The following is a 25,766-nucleotide window of genomic DNA, read 5'->3' on the forward strand; positions in this document are numbered from 1 at the left end:
GTGGTGTGGTTCTTTGAGTGCGATGAACTACACAGAGGGAGGTAACGATGTTTGCTTTCCCAAGCTGCAATGTTTCACTTTTACAGATAATTCAGTTTTTTTCTGAATATAATTCACTTTCTGTCACAGCTTTCTTTTTCTGCTTTCGACGACTTTCTTCTGTATCTTCTTCTCCTAGTTCTTTAATCAATTTCCTTAAAGAATCTTGAATTTCACAAGCCCTCTTTTGTAACAAATTTCTCGTTCACTTATTTAGAAATTATTCGTTTGTTTACTTTCGCCAGATCGCGTTTGTTTTGCGACAAGCACATATGTGTTCTCCAACCCCCAAATACGTAAAGTTTGGGGCATCCTATATAAGGCACATATATATATATATATGCTCGCCGCTAGTCAATACTTTCTATATTGCGTGAGATATTTGGCATTTATTAGTACACTTATCACCTTTAACGGTTGCATTTGAAGTTCAATTGTAAACATAAGGAAACCAATAAATATTATTGTGAACGTTCGCTTATATGTGTTCGATTTAAATTTCCAACCAACAAATAATGATGGCCATGAAATTTCCTAAACATTCTTGAGTAAGTATGACACAGGGCAGAAAGAAAAATCTCAAGCTATTAATGAATTTATCTTTAAACTTAGCTGCTATCTTGTAAAAAGATTATAATTGTGAAACAATATACATCCTAATAATACACATAAGACTATTTCTTTCTTTGTTAGTAATTGCGGTATTTTCCTTCTGCCGCTGGAAAGAAAAAGTAGATTCAACTTTTTCACTGAACAAATAACGCGTGTTATTTATAAAATCACCTCTATAATTCAGGACGATTTTATTCAAAATGTTGGTTGGCAGATTAAAGTAACGACAAGCAAGTGTGAAGAACAAAACAAAACAAAAAGAAACAGGTTTGCATTAACTTTTCCTTTGAGTTCCACCAAAATCATCAGAAATTCATATACCCTTCATTGATAAAGTCTCGCATTGCAGTACTTAATTTGGAATTTCTGACTAAGAGTAAGAACAATTGTAATCCAAATTATTGTAAAAAAATCCAAAGTTGCCCTGAATAATGCCAGTAAAAACTTTGGAAATACGCAACTTTGATCAATTTTTTTCCGATAATATTATTTGTTATATAATTATAATAAAAAGGAAATTAAAATAAAAATATGAAATTGTTGCAGATGAATCCTGACTTTAAGTTCTTCAAATAAAAATCCGCTATCTACGGCAAACCCGATTAAACAAAAACTCTTGACCATTTTAATAGTTTACATAAATTAATATAATGGTGAAGTTTTCGTACTCACGTACAACAATCGGAACAGGACGAGGACAATTTAGGAAAAAAGACAATTTAAGGTAATTTCTCAAGCCAAAAATTTATTTGATTGTAATTGAATTGAAATTTTAATAAAAAAAAATCAGATAAAAATAAATATTCCACTGCGTGCTTAAATGAAAAAAAGAATGTGTTTAGTACTTAGCCTGACATCTCCACGTACTTATGTACACTTATGTAAAGCCATCGCCGAATTGTTTTTATAAACTTATTTAGAAAAATTCGGATTGAAAGAGATCTTTCCTGAAATTATACAAAACCTCCCTAAATTGACATTAAACCTTGTTTTTGTACATAGGAGCACGTATACATTCTCTTCGACTCAGAATGCAAAATAAATTTACACAACCTTTCTACTCACGGCATTAAAAAATTGACCAAAACAAAAAAGTGCACAACAATAAAAACCTTTACATTCAATCGCATTTACGCCGGACACGAGGAAAAACCACAAAATGCGGTGATTGTACAATAAAAATCGTTATGTTAATCGTCACAAAGAAATTGAAAATCATGTATATAATTAAAATTATGAAAGAAATAATAATAGTTAAAATAAAATAAAGAGCAAAACAAGCCATGCGCAATGATACAAATGCTGCGTCTCCGTTGCAGCATCTTATCTTTGAAAGAAAAAACCTACATATCCATATACCGTGAAGTCTAAACAATAAATACCTACGCACCGTTAAAACAGTTCAAAACAAGCAATGACAGTGTTACATTCAAAAAAATTTGTTTGTGTAAAAAAAATCCAATATTAGCGAAAAAAAATTTGCACATAAATTAATAAAAGTTAATTAACAATGCGTCACGAAGAAACGTATCGTCGTGTGACACGCGAAAAATTGGTGGTTAGAGGTAATACCACCATACGTACTTTGGATTCTACGACTTCTTATTTACCAATATTGCCTGGGTAAGTATCTTCACGCGTGAAATATGTGGAAGCATCGCTTTTTCTAATAGTCGCACATCGGAGAGGAAATGGAAAAAATCGATTTTCTCTTTTGAAGTTACTTACTTCTGTCGTACAGATGTGGAGCAAAGAACATAAAACGATACGAAACGAACGAACGAAACGTGTAAGAAAGTTCAAATTTGTCTCAGGTGATATTTTTTAACATCCAACAGGTATATTATTTTATTGAATTTTTGAGCTTCTTCATAGAAAGTTCTTATATTTGTGCCACTTATGGCAGAAATGGACAATATGTTACAATGCATATAATATTAACATTCACGAACAAGCGCTTCTTGCCACCTGTCTAATTACATTGATGGATCTCTTTATAATTAGAATTTTCAGGTGAAGTATAAATTTCTTACTTGATATATCCATCGTCGACAGAGGACATCGCCGTATAAGTGATTTTTTTGCCTTTTACACATATCCATGAAACATTCTTTAAAACAAATGTAACGCAAGCGGCGTGCGATATTGAAGCGATAAGCCGTTTCAAATCATGACTTTGGTTAATGCGTATATGTTTATATTTGATGGTCTCTAAACACGTTTGAAGATAGGAGTGACTCGCTTAAAATGGTTTGAAAACTATTTGTGCAATGGCGGTGACCGTTTAAAGTTTAGGTGAACATAACATTTACCCGAGTCATCTAAGTGCTTGTGAGTCGTAATCTATTAAAATAATATCTCTCTCCCTCTTCTCTTCTATTTCTTTCAATTCCGAGTGCAATAAATGTTAATTTTGTTATATTTCAAACCACATTTTTTTATCTTATTTTTATACGATATTTAAAAATTGAATAAATTACGATCTCATTACTCATTACCAAGCTCATTGTAGATATCGACCCTTCTTCAAAATCTATTCCATAAACACAGACGGACGTAGGAGTGTTTGCTCGTTATCGAACGTAAAATGTCATATTTTAGCTCGAAAGCAAAATAGCTATCGAACTTTTTGGTTGCACGCTATACTTTTTTGGTCGCAATCTATACTTTTTGGTTGCAATCTATACTTTTTGGTTACACGCTACACTTTTTTGGTCGCAATCTATACTTTCGAAACCACATATTTCACAACGAATTACGAGCCCAATCCGATACGAAAAGATTCGAGTATCAACAACGCAAAAAGCGATCATATCGGTTTGGTCTTTCGTATCCTACGACAGCTCGATAACGAGAACCGTAAATCGACCCCATTAAAGTCTGCACAAGTTTTGCAAGAAAAAGATTCTCGTAGCACCCTCATCACAAAAAAGGAGAAAAGTTATAACCGGTTTGGATGGAATCCATTAATACCCATCACCAATAAACTCGATACGTGAATACAATGTCCTCTGATATATTTAGTACGTCGCATAAATGTGAAACTATATTTGTACACGATTTGTTGTGTGACGTTTTTGTTTTAACTCATTTTTCAGGGAAATTTCCTACGAATTGTTGTCAATCTTTTCGGCAGTCGTTAGTTGTGTAGGTGAAGCGTCATGAATGGGTACGTTTTACCATTTTTAGAATTTGGTGGAAGTGGGATTTTTGTAACAAAACCAATGGATTTAGAGTTGATTTTTTAACTCAGGGCGGATGATTCAGAATAGATTGTCAATTCCGTCCGTGTGACACAACCGATGAGAATCCACGTGCTATCGTGTACAATACGCAGGTCGCAATTTTTGAAAGATTATACTATATTAAATCATGTTGGAAGCTGCTATCCCTAGTTTGGACACAGGAACACAAGGTCAGATGGATTGAAGGGCAGGTAGAGGACATTAAATACACAACCACAACCGCAACCTTAATGCAATTTTGCGACATTTCGTGGGTGAATAGTTTCTTCAGTTTGTAGCGACTTTTCTTGTGGATATTTCCGGCTTCTAACATGGGAGCACAGGAAGGATATTGTTTGGCTGTGCCAAATGTTTAACTACCTATCTAAATATTAAGTATTTTTCATCCGGGACATGGGAAAGATAGGAAAGGCATAGGCAATTATTATTTACTTATTACTAAAGTTTATTTCTAACGTATTGCAATATATGTTAGCACGTTCCTCACCCAACTACCAAATAAATTGGGAATAAGTTGAAATTAAGCTTTTATCATGAATTATATAAAAGTTTAAACGAATAGGTCAAATTTACCCATGCAACAGTTATAGTGTTAAATTTATGATAGTGCACGTAATACCCAGAAGGACTTAACATGGATCTGCCGTTTGACGGAACGATCGGTTCAGAATCATTTTTCCAGTCGATTTAAGCTTGTATGTCAACTGAGTTTCTTGGTCCAAGGAAGAGATGTGCTGCAAATGGTTTATGGCGGACCACTATCAAACGTAGTGTTTTAGCGAACTAAATGGATATAGAAAATTTTAATCGGATTGGGCCATATTTTTGACGAATTCCCATAAAAGCGGGCTTACTTAGCCTTTACAAAACAACAAGGTCTAACAAGGTCTAAGTTCTTATACTTTGTGCACAAAACAGCTAGTGAGTAGAAAGATGTTTGATACCAAAGGGTAGTTTCTCTTGTCCGGCTAAAATATCCTTACATTTGATTTACATATTATGTTTAACAATTAAATAGCGTTAAACAATTATTTGGTAATGGTGGAGAATTGTAGTTGATTCCAATGCTAACAACATAAGTACATTCTATTATAAAAATTTATCAAAATCTTCATCTAGGCTCCATCGTGCCAGAACATGACTGATTTTATATACAAGTAGTTGACATGAAACGCTAATAAATAAATGCAAGTAATTTAGAATTGGAATTTTAAGAACACCTTTCTTCGGCCATTTTTAACAATGCACACACACTAAGTAATTTTAAAAGCAAATGTTCAGAACTGAAAGATGAAAAAGCCATACTCGGTTTTAGACGAATCTTAAACGCCCAACTTTCAAAACAAGTGAGTTGATGATTGCAATAAAACATTTTAAAGGATGTGAATCGATAAAATATTATAGTCAATCTAACGCTGTTCATCAACTCAAGGACGATGGCTTAGCAATTTTTCTACTATCAAAATAGAAAGTTTAAGAATTTCTTAGACTGACTGTTTTCTTTAACGAATTTTTTATTGAATTAGGTATTAGACACTACAACTCTTCATTTGTTTTTTTCTTCCCATCACTACATCCGCATGTACTTATACCTGGTACTAGTTATTTTCTTCTTTATATTCTCATACCCCCTTTTCGGTTTGCATATGACCATTACGTTCAGAACATTCATTCTTCAGTTTTTTCTTTGTTTGGAACGATTAAAATTGCCTTCTATTTGTAGTGAAATATTTAGAGTCGATATCCGCTATAAGCTGTTGCAAAAATGTGTTAAGTTATCAGCCTTTTCGACTATTTTACTTCTTTTTTGCTACTGCCAAAAACAAATGAATCAAGATCCATATTGTTGTGACAGACGGGAATGAAATAACTGAAATTCCTCTGCTGACTAAGACTATATATATATGATTTAGTCTTTGATATCTATTTATTTTAAGATGTTACAAACGAAGGGACGAAACCAGTAAGATCCCCTGATTTTCGCAGATGGATGTACAAAAGCCAAAACAATAGAAATGTAACTTCCTGTAACCTCAATTTGTGTTAATAGCGGCGCACACAGTATGCAGTAAAATAAAAATCATAAACCCCCCAGTTAAATTCGCAGAGAGTAAGAGAGAGAGAGAGAGAGAGAGAGAGAAAAGTTATAAGTAAGGAGTGTTGATGAACAAGTGGTTTAACCCCCCGACTGAAGTAATTTTCATTTAATGTTTTCGGAGTTTCATTTACATTTATGTACTTTCCGAACTCTACGTACTGCTGACGACCAAACGTAAATCTATCGCTATATATCATTTGTTATAGCTGACTAGCCATAATATGTAATAGTCAGAACACGAATAAACTACGCTAAACATTATAAAAAAAAAAAATATCAGCGTCATCAATGGTCAGTTCAACAGTAACCCTTGCGTGTAAAGGACGTTTAGTGGCGAGTTTAATATCTTCAAAAAATAAAATGTTGTATGTTTTATAAAAAAGAAAGTCACTAAAAGAAATATGTTTAGTTCTAATACACAAAATTGGTTCGGTTTAAATCCCGGTTACTATGATTCAGCTGACAATTATCGCCGCCGTCATCACACGTCATACGTGAACGGCAATTATCAGCCGAATATGAATGCAGGACCAAGTGTTTATTTACATAAACGTTCAGTTACAAACTCCAACCCTTCTCTAGAAAATTCCCCGTCAGTTGGAGACATACGGGTAGAATATGAAGTGGCTGTACCTTTGGTAACACCAGCAGCAACATACCGTCATACTTCTTATCATTCATTATGGGACTTGCACGACTGGTAATTAGCGTCGCGACATTTAACGTCTTTGAGAAAAGAAAATCAATTAAGAAGCATATAATCGTCTTGGTGCGAGGTTTGGACATTCAATAAGCTAAATATATTAATACGGTTATGTCGTGGAACTCTTAAAATTTATGCAGATAATTGTAGCTGAAATCGTTTCTTTCGTTACTATAATTAGCTTCTTCTATTTAAAGCATAATATAGGATTAATTGATGGCATTTTCAAATATGTTTTACAACAAACAACCATGAACACTTTCCATTTGAATTTCGTTTTTTTTTCTGTCGATGTTTGCACTTGTTTCGAGTGCTTTAAGTTTTCCTTTCGACCATCTCACATTAGCTGCTTCAAAAATACATCGAAATTATTAATGGTTGTAATGGAGCTTTGCGTTACGTTATTTTATAGTTATGGTACGAGAGTAATAATTGAAATATTGTGAAAGTAGCTATATGCAGCATATATTCATATTTACTTCCTGTGTGACCACGAAATTATCAAATACTGAAGTCGCTTTCAATCCAAAATTTCATAGATTTGTGCATAATTATGATTTAGATTCGTAGTAAACTGCCAACAAGTGGAGCTCGCAAATTACTAGTTAAATTTTTTAATTGTTTCAGATATTGTTTGACTGTTCGATATGTGTTAGACAAACGTGCAATGGTAATGCCTGCATTGATTTAGAAAATAACGCATCGGTCGGGACTGGCACACAAATGTTGTCGTTTCTTTCTTCTTCGTTCAAACTGCACGTTAACTTGAAAAGTGTTACGGTAACATTTTTCTGTCCAAAACACACAATTTATCGGTAATATGTTGGTTTTAAAAAAGGTTATGTGGACACCGACGACTTTCAACGCGATATGCAGATGTAATGATTACATTGGAAAACATCAAGTAACCCCAATCTCAATAAACGAAAAGCGAAGTTGTAATTGTAAATATAGACTTGATAAGTTTATTTTTCAAATAAATGCAGAGCTTGTTCGTAATAGAACAAAAATTGCAAAATTCCATGAATGACAGTTCGATTTGCTGGCCGACCCATCGCATTTTTCAGATCAGCGACTATTGTGGTATCGTTTTATAGAAGGGGCATTCGAAATATTGAAAAAGCGTCAGACTGACGGCACTCTTTAATGTACGTTGACGAATAAAATTGGATTTTGTAAAACAAATGTTTTACTTACTTCGTTCCGACAACTATTACCAGATGCAGTACATATGTGAAAAATTTCAGCCTTATAACTTTCCCTTATAATCTTCACTCTTTGCCGTTTCGACGCTCTCAACCGTTGCAGGGAGAATGAAAAATTAATACAACTTTTATATTTTATGGTAGAGAAATAAACTGCAACTTTATAATAACTTTGTAGACTAGTAAACTTTTACACCTGTACATGGAGAATTCAGGTATGCTCGATATTTCATTCCATCTATAATATTGAACTAGTAAGAAAATTATATTCGCTCGTGAACGAATTCTTTATATCCACCACCGTTGTTTTAAAAAAGACTTAAAAAAGAGAAATAAACTAAATTTTCATACGGTGGGCATATTTGGTGGCCACGTCTGAAAGACAGGCAGACGGACATGCCTATTGGCATTCCGAGTTTATATCTTGTCAATCTTGTCATACTGCATGGGGTTCTTGAAGCTTGCTTCTGCGCGTAACAAAAAAAAAACAAAGTTTTTATGCATCTTAATATTTGACTGACGTGAATTCAACTAACCAGAGAAAAGCTCTGAGCACAACCAGTGTTATCGCCAAAGATAAAGCTTGAAAATAAATGAGTGTTTTATGTATTATTTTATACGCTTGGTATTTTGCCAAGTGTCAAAAATTGTTTCGCAATCTCGCTTTTATATTTTTTATTATTTAGACCCTCGTATATTTATATGCTTATGTATAACACATCGGTCAATAAGTCCATAGACTGACGTGTGAATGTAGGATGATTATTGACGAATCTGCATCATTTTTACATAATATCAGCCTTCAAGCAAAATGTACCGACAGTTTATGAAATTTCGGCTATTAGTTTACCAGTTCCATCCATTTTACCGATGCTACACACAACCGGCTTTTGTATGGGCTTATAAAAACAAAAATTATGACACTGAAATAGTTGTAACTTTTAAATTAATGCTCATAATGCCATGAAATTTTGAGAGTTAGTTCAATCTAAAAACCATACGAACTCGGTGGCTGTAATGGTGCCGACATTTATATCGCATGCTACGAACTCCTTAACCGATGTCTTAGTTATGTACATTTCTATTCATACATGTAAATATATGTGCACGTGCATACATATATATTGCAGAAATTGCGCTAATAATATTGTAAAAGATAGAAAAAAGGAAATATCAAAAGTTAAAAAATGTAGTCGACGGTCCAGTCACTCTTTTGAAGTTTCTGAAAGTAAAATTTCAAGAAAATTTGATTTGAATTTGAATTTGAACAATTTCTTTACATTTGCTATTTTCATTTTGTTCAATTTGTAACGTTGAACACAAGTGCGCCATCATCCTTGCTAAACATATTAAAATTTTATAAGCGTGTCAGATAGGATCAGTTAAGATCTTCTAAAGCACATTTTTTGGGTTTTTATATATGCAATGAGCCAGTAAATGAACGCGCAAGCAAGTTTCACATTCACAACTAAATTATGCATTTCGTGCGGTTTCTTTATGTATTTAGTTGTTACAAACAAAATTGTAGAAAAAAATTGATATACCTCTACGCCTCGATGGTGAAATATGTATGTTATATATATATATATATATATATGTATATGTAAAGATAAAATATTGACTTTTTGTAGACTTGATTGGGTGTTGGTTGTTTGCTATACCGAAGTTTTAGCAAAAAGTCTTTTTTAGCTTTGATCTCATTTTTATTTGTGTTAATGTTTCTCTAGCATTAAAAAGGATGAAAATTGTGTAGTGATATAAGTAATGTACCTATTATAAAGGGACACTTTTGCAAACATGCACACTCACATACACAAAGTAGAATACGTACAACTAATTTGCATAAGAATAAATTTAGAAATGATCTCTTTGTCGCAGAACGATTCAGCCAGCATATTATCGTAAAATAATTTAACTTACACATAAATAAAAACAAATTAGAATCTTATATTTGGCGAACTTTTCATTAAATGTGCTGCATAACTTTACCTAATCTGATATTTTCCTTATTATCGTTATACAATGGCAAAAACTAAACGCCGTTGGGATATAAAAGCTCACAACTCATAGGAAATCTTATATTAGAAAAAAACTATATTCGATTTTGGCCGAATCGTTTGTACCCAATGTTTTTTCTCAAAGGAAAGCTGAAGAAAGCGTGTACAAAACTATGTTCTGCGTCGACCGAATTTTTTCGCGCACCGCCTTCTTTAAGATTGGATGGACTTGGCATATATTTTTTATTTCTGTAGAACCCCCATTGATATTTTTTAATTGATGAGTATTGACTGAAGAACACATAAAGCAGAGGGGTTTTTAGTTTAGGTTGCATCATAGGCGTGTCCTTTCACGGATTTGACCCATATTTATGACTTGCCTGCTTGCAAGAACTTTTAATGCTTTTGCGAAATATGCAGCAGATACCGTCATTTTTCCGACCAGGGGAACTTACCATAGGCATTGAACACAAGCAATAGTAGTAGACGGATATGTGTAAATCGACTTGAAATTTGATCCTAATCAAGAATCATCCAAGAATGTAAATACTTCATAGTGTTAGAAACTTCCTTCTAATTGTACAAGTTTTCACAAAATGAATATATATCCATCCTTCGGCCGCGGACATGATGATCACTCTTTAGTGATTAAAGTGATTTAGTTATAATGAAAAGGACCAAGTTTTTTACCAAATCACACTTGACAACTAAAGTTAGGATATAAACGCTAAATTTTGTATGCGTCGCAGGATTCGATATATTTGTCCTTAAAATATTGACAACAATAATATTCATTTCACTTTATCTGCGGTATTCGAGGTGTACGAGACCACCATTTCAATTGAAATCTCCTTGAATTTCCTCAGAGACTTTGGTTGAACAAGCAGACGTTATTTATCTGTAGGGAATATATACAGATTTGCTGACATCCTTACGACTTACTAAAAATATGAAATTCACTTTTGCTTCGCACACGTATCATTTATTCGCCATTTGTACGTATGAATTATTTTTATAATAAAGCTCAATAATCCGTTGTTTGTGTAAGTTCAATGAACTTTCGCATAATAGAATTTAGAAAACTTAGGTACTGATGACGTTTTTCTATGTGTTACGGCGTTGATAAATATCCTATAGGTTTGTATGTACTTTGTATGCAGTCGCCACGATTGTTTATTATATTAAACTTTTATTAAAAAAAATTAACTGCAGTAAGTGTATGAAATATTTTATAAAATTCTACATAATTGAAGCATAAACACGTCATCGTGAAATGCACACAAAACACATACAGATAATTTTGTCTTGTTATTCAATTTCCATGGGTCGATCGCCTTTCGTGTTTAAATGCTGTTGACTTTGACTTTGTCTACGGACTAATAGTTGATTTTTATTTTTGGTTTTTTTTCTTCTCAAATATTCATCGGCACTTAGGACACAATTAAGCCAATAAAGTATTCTTTTGGGTCTTTACTACACTCGATGGAGAAATTTTCCATGGCGTATATCTAACATTATTTACTATTCCAACGAGAAAAGTTTTATTACAGTATTCGACGCCACTCTTATTTCTACATATAATATATATATATATATATATATATATATATATATTTATATACACTGTTCCATAAGTTCATTTCAAGCGGATAGAGGAAAAGGAACCCATTACGGGACTTTCTTTATTTTAAAGCGTAGCAGAATGTTGCGAATATGAGCGAGTTTCTCTAGATTGAAAGAAGAAAGACCCGCAGTAAGTCATGTTTCCGCCCATCATTTATAGATAAATATACGTATTTGCATTTAAGATAAAGAAAAAATTGCAAATTATAGCATCTTGATGATTGCGGTTTTATATTTCAATCCATTTACAAAAAGATATTAATTAAAGCTCATTCCTTTCGTTTTTCTCTCCTTTTGTATTTGTCAAAACATATCAGCTGACAGCGACGCCAATGCCACGTACAGTGAGTCTCACTAATATTGGGTTTTTTCGCTCGAAAAAAAAAGTTAGTTCATTGTCCAAACATAAAAATTGACTTTACTATTTTATACTACAAGTGAATACATAAGAAAGTATAAAAAAAAAAACAAACGACGCATTATTCCAGTAGACAAGAAAATTAAATTACTTCAGCTACTCAGAAAACATCATTAATATTGGAGTTTCTTCATACAAGGAAGGATACGAAGAAAAAAAGTAGCATATTATTAAAAATAAATATTTGATTCGGTGTTCTTTTTGGTTAATAATGTCATTCAAATGCTTTGGCATATTTTATATAATTCTTCTTGTGTAGGAAAAAAAATTCCATTCTTGTTGTAGTGTGTTTGTCAGATCTTGGACGGAAGAGATTCAGTGTTTTCGCAGTTTAATTCATCGCACACATTTTTGATGGTGTTCACGCCTCACGGTTGGGGAAGAGGGTGAACTACTTTGGCGCAGTTGTATAAGCGCTCTTCTCGATTTAAGCTTGAGGTCGTTACCCTCGTCGAATTTGAATGTTTCGAAAATACTAAGTTTGTCGGCACTTTCAAATTTTCATTCGATACCCTTAGATAATCCTGCGTGTTTAGAGTACCATCCATAAACACCAACTTACCGACTCAATCGCTTTCGATGCTTACCCAAACTATACCATGACCATTGCCATGCTCGCCGTAAGCTGTTGGTACAAGAACATAGTAGGAAAGAAAGTTGCGTTTCCCCCAAACAAATTTATTAAACATTGATTCCTTACTCTGTACTGGCCGTGGATGGGCTGGATCATAAAAACTTAATTCGCAATATAATTTAGTGTAGTTTTTTGAAGCTACTGTATCAATTAAAAGTCTAATATTTCATTTCTGCAGCAAAGGGTTCCCCCAAAAAATTAACATATTCCTCATGCTCGGTGGTTTCTTCCTCCTCTATGGAGCACTAAGAGCGATAAGAACAACTCGGGATGTCGTTGTAGTTTAGTCACTATCCTGTTATAGGCTGGGCAATGATCATCGCAAACTCGTTAAAGAACTATCAAAGAAAAGGCGAACATGATTGTAAATAAACTGACAAAATTATTTATCTGTCTCATGCTATTCTTCTATAAAGAATTTTAAAGTCTTCCTTCGTACAAGTATCATACTTCAAGGGCAGTCTATATTATTTTCTTAAATTTTATTGCCGTCTTTACAATGCTTAATCTAATTGAAAAACTTGTGCATTTCTAATTTAGGTAAAATTTGTGCTTAAGAAAACCTTTGATTTTACAGCATATTTCTGTTTTTCTCTCTTATCATGGATTTTTGGGTCTCGGAGCCGTTCAACCAAATTTTCTAAACTCATATAATTATATATGATTCTGCTTAGTTCAATTAGGCAAATACATACGACAAATTTAAACTTGTCATATATAAAAACACAAACTGTAAACTCTTCTAAATATCTGTAATGGCAAAAATTATTTACGAAAACCAAAACCTTTCAATGAGTATTGCGCTTATGTCTTGTTTGAGTTCTTTGCTTTGGGCGCCAATTATAACATTTTACTTGTGGTTTTATTTATTCCAATCTGCTTGCAAAATGATATTACTTAGACCTCGTTCTTTTGTAATCGGAAATATGCTCATCCTTTGCGGTTAAACCTTAATAATAAAGAGATGCCAACGCCACATAATACTGTTTTAGACTTCTTACTACAATTGCACTGTTAGTGGCAACTTTTTTTGGTTACAAGATTCGTTGCTGTGTAGAATTCCCCCTTTGGTTTATTACATAATTCAGAAGTTTCCCATTTGGCATCACAGATGACAGACATGACTTCCAGATAGTACCAACCTCCAAACGATCCCCGTCAAAATTTCATGACATTCCAACCCCGTTAGCTTATAAGTTATAGTTATAAGTTGACATTATTGTTTCGGTCGCTTTGAGCGGCTTTCACCGGTTTCTGTTCATTGGGCTCCTATTTGACTCTGGCTTGTAGGGATGAATCCATAAAAAATAAAAAATAAATGTTTAATCTACACATGAAGTTTAGATTTTTCCATTATTTTGAAAACCCCAGCCACTAAAATAACTGCAACCTGCAATAACTGGATAATTATAGGAATGTCATGAGGTTTTGGTACATATCGTTCAAAGGCTGCTATTATCCAGAAATCATATTGGTATATCAACTTTGTTGTCATGTAAATGTCAGACAACCGCCTGCAGCGGAATACTTTATTTACAAAATTGGAAGAAGTATTTGTAGAAGATGATTACAAAGTTTTAACTTTCCACAATGCCTCACTCCAGAGGCATTGTCGGCTTCTAAATCTTTCGAAGCAATTCTCGAATACGATATTTTGGTCTGTAGTTGTTACTAATTCTTCGAACCGTTTAAATCTCGCTTTTATTTGTCACCAGTTCCGGGAAATTTGTATTCATTCTTTTACATGCTGGATCTCATTTTTTATTCGTCAATGTGAAACTTTTGCTAATCCTCAGCTGCCTTTACTCTATGACGTTGGAAAATAAGCGCCAAAAATATTCTGTTTTTGCCGTTTTTATTTTAATCAATATATTGGCTAATTCCATTCTTAACAGAATTTAAGACGCATTTTATCAAATGTGCGATACTCGCAATGATGCTGCAATATATTATATTATAGACGACACCAATTCTTTGATTGATCGACGATTATGAAAACGTCAGATGTTAACTTTTATATTGATCTATGCATGTAACGCAAGCGATTGCTTTTGTAATGTTCTATTTACTACTGGATTTGATCGACTAAATATTCAAGAAAATGTAAAGTCTAGTCTATTTAGTTAGTGGATGATGGAGAAGAACAATTGGCGTTGAGGGTGGAAGACCTAAGTAGCAACAAATCTGTTGTAGGATGCACTTCGGCAGTATATAGATCGAAAAGTATTGCACTGAGGCAGATATCTTTAAGTAAATCAGTAAATCAGCATTGACGAGCAGAAATCGTCTTATCAAAAAGTTGTAAATCTACATGCGTTTATGAAGCGGTGTAATTGGTCTCCAAAGATTGTAACCCTTTTTCAGAAGATGCACATATTGCAACTTATCCAGAGACAGGATAAACAATTTCTCTAATTTTTTTTAAGAGAAAATTTTTCTTTTTCCTATTATGAGAAATTTCCACTATTTACTGACAATTCGTTGAAGCATGTACTTGTGAATTGATTTCCATGGCATTTGCGAAAGATTGGTTTGGAATTAATTGGTTGGTATTGATAAAATTGGGGTAAAGGTTTTTTTTTTAATTATTTTAATACGGGTCTATTTCAGAAATTAAAAGTTTTAATATTGGTTTTGAGAATGCAATATAAGGTAAATAATTACTTGTTGCAGTGACCGAACACAGTAACCCTAATTAAACCACGATGTTCCTCATAGATCCGTTGTCAGAAAGTGATTTCGCATATTGGACAAGGGAGATCCAATCAACAGAGACGCATTGAGGGACTACGCACAGAACGGTAACCGCGCTGTTATATTTTATAACGTCTTTTCAAACTATAAACTGAACCGATGTTTACGAAGAGCCTTTGTCAGCAGATGAATTTTTTTCTTATCTTTGGAAAGTTTATTTCTTTTTGTATAACAAACCATGTCATACTATGTAAACAAGCATAGCTTGAATGTTACGACTATAGAAAACATTCTTCGAGAAAATTTGAACTTAACAACTTTTCAACTCTGCCAAATTAAATTAGATAACTAAAATGAAAATCGAAAGCACCCCTGTAAGGAGCAATCTTTATACCTGGATTGAATCAGTCACTTTAGTTATAACAAATCTCTTACTTCAATATAGTGTGTTTCGGAGAAACATTTAAACAACTAAAGCCACTTTCTATTCTACTCTTTTTCTATCCATATTAGCACATCTTCAACTCCACCTTCTGGCCTATCACATGTAGCTCGTATGATGGATTCCTTAATATTAGATCAATATCCGCCATTTGCGTTTACAAAAATCACAACAACCCATCGACCGGCCAGAACTGGTACTATTAAGAAAAGTGAGACTACCAGAACTACGTCAATTGGTGCAGCGGGATCTTCAAATCAATCATCGCCATCAACTGCTCCAACTAACAACGCTGGTGTAAAGGTTAAAAATCGTTTACCTACACAAGGTTAGAAGAATAAGCGATATAAGTTTTTAGTTTCGTTATATCGAATTATATTTATTTATCAAAGAAGTGCCACCGCAACCAAGATCTGGTACAAATCTTCCACCAGCCAGTAATACTATTAATCCATTAAATCCGGGCCCTTGTAGTTCCAACGCCGCTACATTTCCGACACATAACGACAATCGTTGGATTTCTTCGCTAAGGCGCCGAGATCCCGAATTGCAGCCAACTCTGCCGTCAATTAATCTCAGCCACCATGGGAGTTCTCATAACGTTGCCAGCACTGGCAATGGTGGCTTGGCTGACCGTTCAGATAAAACCCGAAACTCGCGTAGCCTTAAAACTTCGACTATGCCAAATCGTAAAAGCCGGTCAGTTGAAAGAGTTCGGACGCGGAAATTGGTGACTACACAAATCAAATTGAAAGAGAAAACTAAGAAAAATTCGATTGATGAAAATTCCAATTCAGATGATCAAGAGGCCACTTCTCTGGAGGAAAATTCCACATCGTTAAGTACTCCGAAGAATTCCCCGAAAACTACAACAAAATCAAAAGTTTTTACACCAATCGGTTATGAACCACATCTTGTGGAAACATTAGACAAGGATATTCTCCAAAGAAATCCAGGTGTTAAGTGGACCGATGTAGCTGGACTTAACGAAGCTAAGACCATACTGCAAGAAGCTGTGGTTTTACCAATAATAATGCCTGATTTCTTTAAAGGCATACGTAGACCGTGGCGAGGTGTACTGATGGTGGGACCGCCTGGTACCGGTAAAACTATGCTGGCTAAAGCGGTAGCGACCGAATGTGGCACAACGTTTTTTAATGTGTCCTCTTCAACGCTAACTTCGAAATATCGTGGCGAAAGTGAAAAGTTGGTTCGTTTACTTTTCGAGATGGCACGATTTTATGCACCAAGTACGATTTTTATAGATGAAATTGATGCTTTGTGTTCTGCAAGACGCAGCGACTCCGAACATGAAGCCAGCCGTCGCTTTAAGGCTGAGTTACTAATACAAATGGACGGGTTAAATGCTACCATGCAGGAGGACAAAGTCATAATGGTTCTGGCAGCCACCAATCATCCTTGGGATATCGATGAAGCATTTCGACGACGTTTTGAAAAACGCATATACATAGCGCTTCCAAATGGTAAAATAATGAAATTTAAAAGATGAAATATCTGTTAAGGTTTTTTTTCTACACAGAGGAAACCCGCTCAGCTTTACTTAAGCTTTGTTTAAAAGATGTAAACCTTTCTTCCGCTTTGGATACCAATACTATTGGTGATCAATTGAAAGGCTATTCTGGCTTTGATATTAGCAATGTATGCCGCGATGCTGCAATGATGCCAATGCGACGGCAAATATTTGGACGCACACCTGAACAAATTAAGCAAATAAGGCGTGAGGACGTAGACTTGCCGATTACGTTGCAAGACTTCCAAGATGCTATGCAGCGTACTAAGAAATCTGTGTCAGCTGACGATGTTAGCCGTTTCGAAAAATGGATGGAAGAGTATGGCTCATGTTAAACACTAGATTTCATACTTTTTTGCTCAAAATTTTAGTTTTATTAACATATGTGTAACTGGTTCCGTATTAAACCACACTCGGTTTAATTGCAAAGGTAAACTTCATAAACACACTTAAAAAGTATTGGAAATTTTTCCCACCCAATTTTAAGAATATCTGTTCGACACAAAAGAAAATATCTTATTTGAAATTAATTTCAAAATTGGTTTGTTTACGTAGTTGAGTAAAAATATTGTCGGAAATTTATAGAAAATCACATTAAAATAATAATATATAAAATAAAAGAACACTTTTATAAAAACCATAGACCGGGAGCTACTTTGGCACAGATAGTCGAGTGTTAAGTTTCTGCTTAGTGGCGTTTCTTTACTGACTACTTGCTACTTGCTTTGCAACTTACATTGGAAATCATGGATGATCACATGTGATGCATAGTGGCCGTTGGCCACTGGACGAAAAAACATTCGTGAATTTTAATGAACTTAACGACATTTCATTCTGTGCAAATTTTTTTTTTTTTCATTACAATGCATTGAAATTGATCTTAAGACAGATTCAGCTGCCGCTTGGGTCATGTTTTGTTTTTCCGTTGCTATGTGCATAAATTGATTTGTTTGTTGAGGAAACTTGTAAGAGCTTATTTCATTAAACACATGGTTATCATTGTTGTTGGGTGTTAATGCGTATGATACGTTAGAAAGTACATTTAGGCTTGACTGATCGTTTAACCATTGATGAGGATCTGGATAGTGTTCATCAGCTTGTGCTTACTTAAGAATTTGATATATTTCCCATCCTTAGGAAGAGTTTCTCCATAAATCTGGTCCTTGTGAGTTTTCTAACTCCAATTGGTTTGTCGAATTTCAGAAATTTTTGAGACATGACTGGATTCGTTGCGAACGGAAGAATGAGTGTGATGCTGCGTTTGCGCGCTAGTTGCACATTGCTGATGGAAAGGTAGATAATAATTGTAGCATATCGCGATATTACTTTTTGTAGCTGATAAACGATTGCTCTTCTGAACTACCGGTGCTTGAGATAACTGTGTTTTGAGGATTCGGTGATTGATTTTGCAAAGTAGAGGAACCCATTTAATGAGGGCTGACAATGTGACAGCCGACGCAACAACGATTGTTTTATTTTCCCGGTTGTTACAATTTATAAAACACACATGGAAACCACAATTGCTCAACTGAAATCTTGTCTCCACAGAAACAAAACAAAGAATTTTAATTAATGTGGGTTGAAGTTGTTTCGACCTTATGTTCCCATGTACAAGCCGTAAATGTAAGCGAGTTGATCAGAATTACACTCGACCTTTTCATACTGCTACGTCAATATTGGGAAAAATGCATTTTAAAAAATTCATTATATGTTTATTTCATATACATTTTATACAGTTTTTATAAAATGGAAAAAACGATCATATCTTTATAAAATGGAGGAAGTGTATAATGAACAAATTTATCAGTTATTAATAAAAAAAAGTGTACCAGTAAAGTTGCGTTGGTTTTTGAGGATAAATTAAGTCAAAATACGAAGGAAATTAACTGTATAAAAGTAAAAAAATTAAATGGAAAGTAAACTGAACAAAAACTAACCAATTTAAAATTTTTCTGTTCACCATCACATAGAAACATTGTAGAGATCGTCCTACCTGGCCCAGCACCCGACAACAGCGAAATTTGATTCTTAAACATTCACAACGTTTTGAGGTGTCTTCCTATGACTATGAATAGTTTCTTTGTTTAGTTCATTAAGAAGAATTATTAAGCTTTGTTTAAGTATCGATATCGTTGTCATTAATTAATAAACAAACTAAATATGCACTGAACAACAGAGAACTACAAAAATTTCCTTCAAATATAAGTTATAAAGCAAACGAAATGTTGATTATAAGCAAACCAAACGGCATTAACAAAGATATAATGGCAATTCTACACTAGCCAGCAATAGTCATGTTTGCAGGTCAGCGGACCATAAATATGCAAAAATAAATGAACCGCAACAAATTATCTTTGAAGGAAACTCGAGGAAGCCGGAATGGAGAAGTAGAAATGACTCTTTTTTTTTTTATAAACCTAGAACATCTCTTGGCGATAGTATTAACATTATTAGTGCAAACTACATTAACTTATATTACAACAGGCTTACTTAACAGAACGGTTTGATTTTCATATCTAGTGAAATATTTTCAGTAAAGCTTATGTTGTCTTCCCTATTTTATTTTTCATTTTAATAATTTTAAACTGAAATTTTAATGTTAATATAATTTAATTAATAAATTTAGAAAATATTTTGCTAAAATAATTTAAATTCTTTTGTAATTGAATTTGGTTACCAGTAAATAAACTTTGCCATTATCCAACAATCATAATTTCATTTCTATAAATAACCTCATAAGTTAAAATTTTCGTTTCGGTACATCTGTTTGGAATTTGTTTTGTTTTCCATTTACAGTTATTTTTTCTCATAAACGCAGCTCTGAACAACCATTACTATCGTAAGCTATTTAAGTTTAGCGTAATTTGGCAAGTATTTAACAGCTGTTGCTGCAGCAGCGAATGCTACCACATACGTGATTTCAAACTAGCCGAAAAGCGAAAAAGTAAGCTCTTTTTTGTACACGTGAGCACCCTCAAAGAAAAGTTTCGACACCAAACTCTCCTTTTGCATTGGGTTTTTGCGAAAAAAAAAAAAAACTATTAAAGAGAAGTATTAATAGATCTGGACATACTCGCCTTTAATTGCAATTGATAGAGTTTGAATTATTATGCATTGCATAGGAGTGGCTCACCCATCAAAACCGACCTTCTATTTAACTAATCTTACATTTACCCGCTTGCTCCTTATCACATACTTCAGTGTCGTTACCATTTTGTTGTTCTTTTTGCAAAACTTTTATGTTTAGGTCTGTTGAGTCTAAAAACTAACGTCAAAAGCTTGCGACAAGGTATCGGCTACTATATATCGGCTACTATATACGTATTGCCACGTATGTATTGCCACGTCATTACTGAATTGTGAAATGTGCTGCAATTGTCGCGTCTGTCCCGGACTTTTTTCAGTTTTTTGAAAAGCCTTTTCTAAAAGATTTGTCGCCAACAACAACAAATGCATTATATTTCATTTACAAATGAAATGTCTGTTGAAAAGCTCCGCCAATTGCTACATTTGAGACATCTATTGTAAAAAAAGTTGAAATAGTTTCTTTTCCAAAAGGAGTTGTGATTGCGGTTTTATGAACGTCGTCAGTGGCCACTGGAATTTAACGGCACACGTTCACTAAGCCCAATTTAGTAAACATTGATTTGTTTTACAATGGATAACGATTGGGGACAATGACAAAGTATTAGCACCTAAAGTCATAGCAAGGATGTCTGTTTGTAAGGCAGATGAGGCCGATGAGGGCGGTGAATTCGATTTGAAGAAGAGGGTTTACAAAGCGAAGGAACACCATTTGTAGTCGGTTTGTGGACATTTGTAAATATTGGACATTTTACTTAAATTCTTATGGAAGTTCTTAAGTTTATCCTTAATATTTATAGTTATATTAGGCTTCATTACTTTTATTGGTTCGTATGGCACTCCATACGGTTTATCTAGTTTCTTTCTATTAAGTGATTTCATGAGGATTCTTTAACCTCGTATTTGAATATTTAGTTGATTGGTATAACCTCCTTCTGTGTTTTTTTTTTAATTCTTTGGATTTTTTTTTGTAAGAACTTTTGTATTTCTAAAGGAGTGGTTGCGTTATATGCGAATAAGCAACACGCTATTTATCCATTTATCCCAGTGAATGCCTATTATGACGGCTAAGAAGTATTCGTTAAGAACTCTGTGGTTTCTTTTCACAGTACCTAAAGTTTCATCGCCGTAGGGAGAAAACTTTTGTTCCATATTAAGTAGCAGACAAATTTCTTTTATTAGTTCATTAAAAAATTCTATTGTTTTTTTAGATTTTAGTAAATTGACCATATATAAGTATTATTTCTTCTATTAATATTTTCGCAATCGATTTTGTGCTTCTATTTTCAATGGGCATGCGATTACGTATTTTGTCAATTCGCATTGTATTGCAAATAACTACCGAAATTTATTATAAGACTTATGTTTCAGAAGACGTCGATCTTGTGTCCGTTACTTATGGGGTTCTTTAACGTGCGTTGTTTGTTTGCATGTTCGACGGGTTTTGTATTGTTTTACGTTCGTTTGATTCTCAACTGCCATTCCTTTCACACAAGAAAAGCAACAGCGATTTCTTCTGCCATCACTTCACACAACAAAACCACCTTCTGAAGTCCTTTTCGTCTGCCATCTTAGTCTTCTTCCTTTTCTTCATTTCATTTTCTGGCATGCCAATCCCTTCGACCTGCTAATTATTTTATTTGCCGTGATTTTTCGTCAGTGAATTTACCAACCCTACCTTTTGCAGTGTTACAACGTTGTGTCTGTATATAAAAGGACCGAAAGTCAAATGTTACAATTCTATCCCTATCCTGGTTAATTTTGAGGTCGTATTTTTGTGGAAAATTAGTGATAAAATGATCTATAGTTAATTACCACTGTGAATTTTCCACCAAACAGGTACGGTCTAAAACGCGTTACAATAATTCCTTTTTAATGATGGACTCGTTTTTCTCATGTTTATTTCTAGATTTACCACGGATATTTTTACCTACCTCGCCTTGAGATAATCCGATGTGTCTGTTGTTATGAAGGACGTTTTATCAAAATCAGAATGGGAGGGGACCTGAGTTTAGTTCTAAAAATGCTTCTTGACATATGTCAGTCCAGTTGCATTCTTTGCCTCTTCTTAAAGTAGCGTTTAATGGTTGCGCGATATGGCCAAAGTTTTTTGTGAATATTCGATACTAATTACAGAATGATAAAAATCTGCAGACTTTATCTGCATTCTAAAGTTGGGCATAATCCTGTATACTGTTATATTTGGTTGGATTTGTTTTTATGCCTTTGAGGAGCTCTTTGTAGGTTCCTTCACTTTGTAAAAAATTTCATTTTTTTAGCTTAATTTCAGGTTGTGAGCCTATAATCTTTCGAATACTATTGTAAGATTGCTATTGTGGTGTCCACAGTTGCATTCTTAAATTAAAATATAATTCCGTCGAATAGAAATGTTTGGATATCTAAAAATGATAACGATGTGGTTATCATTGCTTGCAAATTGTTGGAAAAACGAAGTCCAGAGATTATTCTTATGTATTGTTATTGGGCCCCTGGTCCGTCTTGAGTTTTTTCAGGTTCAATTTCATTGACTGAATTTGTCATATTCATCGTGGAAAAATATTTCGGCCTGCCTAGTTTGTCTAAAATGTCTTCTAATCTTTTAAGAGGGAGTTTATCGTTTTGTTTTAGCGTTTGCTCCTTTTGGGGGGTAAGTGAGGGCTCCGTTATCTTATGTTTTAATAGTTCTACTTGAGCACGTTTGGCGCCAGGGGTAGGTATTACTTTTTTGCGTAAATTGATATTTTATCATGGCGCTTGTATGTTTTATGCATAATAATTATTGTGTGTGTGTGATTCATCTTTCAAATGGAAAACCGTGTGTAATTTTCTGAATATTTTTGTGTGTTCTTGGCTTCAAGTGTTATCAAGCCGTCTAATTTTGAGAACTTTAATATTATTTGGAAGCGGTATTCACCACGTTGGTTTTGTGTCTTGTATAATAATGTATTTGTAAGCAGTTTCGGAGTTGACATGTAGGTATCGTATTATCATCTCTCTATTTATGTGTTTAATATCTCGATATGTTTTGTCCGTTGTTAGATTTTATCGAGTTCGCTATATATATTCCCTTTTCTATTTCTCTGTTTAGTACTGATACGTCGTCTTGTACTTTGATCTCAAAGCACATTACTACTTCGCATCTGGAGGGGAGAGGTGTAGTAGTTTTATTAGCTGTTTGAACGCATATGGGGAGATGGGTCCGTTTATCAGGAGTATTAATTGCAAAGGAAAAATCTCGTACCCCATTTTACATGCGTATCCATTTATCCATTTGCATGCTCCGAAAAATCTTAGTGGACCAGTTGCACCTTACGTTGTGTTGTAGCACTTCTCAAACTTATTTTTGGTTGTTCCTAAGGTTTGCATGTGTTCCCTAGTAGTTCCTGTTAAACTAGTATGTTCGAAATAATCTTTCGCATCATTTTCTAATAAATTTGTATATGTTCGCGCCTGTGTCTAATAGAAACGTTAATTCTACTTTGGACGGTTTTTGAAAGTTTAATACATCAATATAATTTTATAACTTTGATATTTTGAAGATTTGGAGTGGTACATGTGATGCCAGTTTTCGACATTTTATTGCGAATTAGGGAATTCGGATGAGTTCCATTTCTCTGATAATCTATTGTATGTATATTGCTGCTTCTATAATTATTATTTCGCTGTCTATTGGGGTTGTTTTGATAACGCTGGTAGTTGTCGTTCTGTCACTGTTATTATCGTCTCTGTCAGAGATTGTTTTGCGAGCGTTCCTTTTTTTTATTATAAGAATTATTATGGTTATAGATCTTCCTATTCTCATTATATATAAATATTGCTGAAATTGCTAAAAGAAGTTAAGCTTTTTATAATTGTCTGTAAAGCGTGGTATGGATTTAGAAGCAATTTCAATGTTAGAAAACATTTCTTTATTTACGGCGTTTGTTTTTGAAAATTGTTTTAATAATTCCTTAGCTTCATTGTATTTCTTTTTGAATGTTTGCATTTTGCCGGGTAGCTCGTCCTTACCTATCATTTATGTTGCTTCTTTTATTGCTTGGATTTTTTTGTTTTGTAACGTTCCAACCCTTCTCATTTATTCTCAGTAGTTTCGTTTTTTGTAAATTTTCATTCCTAGTTTTTTTGTATGTTTATTATTATTTTATCTGCAAAGGTGTTTATTCCGCCTATTCGCTCCATATGGAGGATACAACCATTTGCCAACTCTTCAAGAGTTATAAGTTCTAAGTTTACTCTTTTAATAGTTTTTACGAAATAATTATACCTGTTCATGCAACGAATTTTCGCAACAGTTTTGCAAAATTTGCCGTACTGAGATCTGCAACCTACTCTAAGTGAGCAACTCGTACGGCTGCCCACGTAAGGAGCATACTGGACATCTCTCGTTTCACTTTCGTTTACAATCTTCAGCTCTGTGTAAAGAGGGCCATAAAATCTATGCCTGCAGTTTCGAAAAATTTGTTAGTAGCTACACATTTTCTAGGGAATAGAGTCCGGTACGGTTCTATTGCACCCTTTCCATGAGAACGTAACCAGACAATGCAACGCTGAAGAGCTCGCTTTACTAACTGTCACGCCATTACAATCCAGTATTTGGCCCGGATGAATGCTAATACGGTTCGTATGTTACCGTAATGTGTTTTACTATGTCCAGTACTACAAGTTGACTCAAGTATAAATAATTGGATTGCTTTTGTCAGTGTAAAATGTGAATTTTTAGGTAGTTTACAATCAGGTTTTAACAAAGTTTTATTAGTTTGCGGAGCTTAATGGCGACTATTTCGAATTACTTGCCAATATTTTATTTTTCTCCAAAGCGTTTATTTCTTTGCTGTAATATAGCATTTCTTCACATTTAATTATAATAAGTAAATTTCTGCCTCTTGTAATTTATTCGCTGTAAGATTTTCAAGTTCGCCATTTTTTTTCTCGTCTATATTCGCTCTTAATAAGGCTTTAATTCGCTATATAAATCGGAACAAGTAAGCTGTAGTTCGTAGGAGTTTTGTTATTTCAGTAAACCGTTCAACTCAGACAAAGACTCAACTCAACCTCGTGGATGCTAACGTATAAATGTAATGGTATCTCAATAAGCTTTTATTCTGGCCCATTAGACATTTCCGCACAAGCACAAGAGCCCATATTAACATACTCAGGATTTAACGAATTCGTTTGCTCTGATTTCCCGTGTCAGTAAATGTGCTGAGTTACTTTTTTCATTGCGCTATCCAGCTTAACGTTATTAAAGAGTCTGTATACAGAATCCTATTTTGAAATTATTAAAGAATCTGTATACAGAGTACTGTTTTGAAATCCAATGAATGTTGTAAGGAAACAGCCTTCTTTACCCGCTCCAAACGTTAGAGTTCAATGTTATTCAAATGTAAACAAAAATCAATTAACCTGTATGTCTGTGTTTACTGTTGTTGGACATAGAAGAT

The 25,766-nt window shown here is 34.0% G+C and overlaps 1 protein-coding gene across 2 annotated transcripts; it reads left to right on the forward strand.

Annotated features, from left to right (window-relative positions):
• Window positions 1-1,965: 1,965 nt before the first annotated feature.
• Window positions 1,966-19,607, forward strand: LOC119642150 (katanin p60 ATPase-containing subunit A1). 2 transcript variants are annotated; one of them, XM_038041140.1, is made up of 4 exons: window positions 1,966-2,274; window positions 15,782-16,038; window positions 16,103-17,194; window positions 17,251-19,607. In XM_038041140.1, the coding sequence occupies exons 1-4, from the start codon at window positions 2,162-2,164 to the stop codon at window positions 17,574-17,576; spliced, it is 1,788 nt and encodes a 595-aa protein (XP_037897068.1). In that variant the 5' UTR covers window positions 1,966-2,161; the 3' UTR covers window positions 17,577-19,607. The 2 variants fall into 2 exon arrangements, with proteins under 2 accessions (XP_037897068.1, XP_037897069.1); XM_038041141.1 differs by having other exon boundaries at window positions 16,106-17,194.
• The last annotated feature ends 6,159 nt before the right edge of the window (window positions 19,608-25,766 follow it).

Source organism: Glossina fuscipes, unplaced genomic scaffold, assembly GCF_014805625.2.
Source record: "Glossina fuscipes isolate IAEA_lab_2018 unplaced genomic scaffold, Yale_Gfus_2 219, whole genome shotgun sequence".
Classification (NCBI taxonomy): domain Eukaryota; kingdom Metazoa; phylum Arthropoda; class Insecta; order Diptera; family Glossinidae; genus Glossina; species Glossina fuscipes.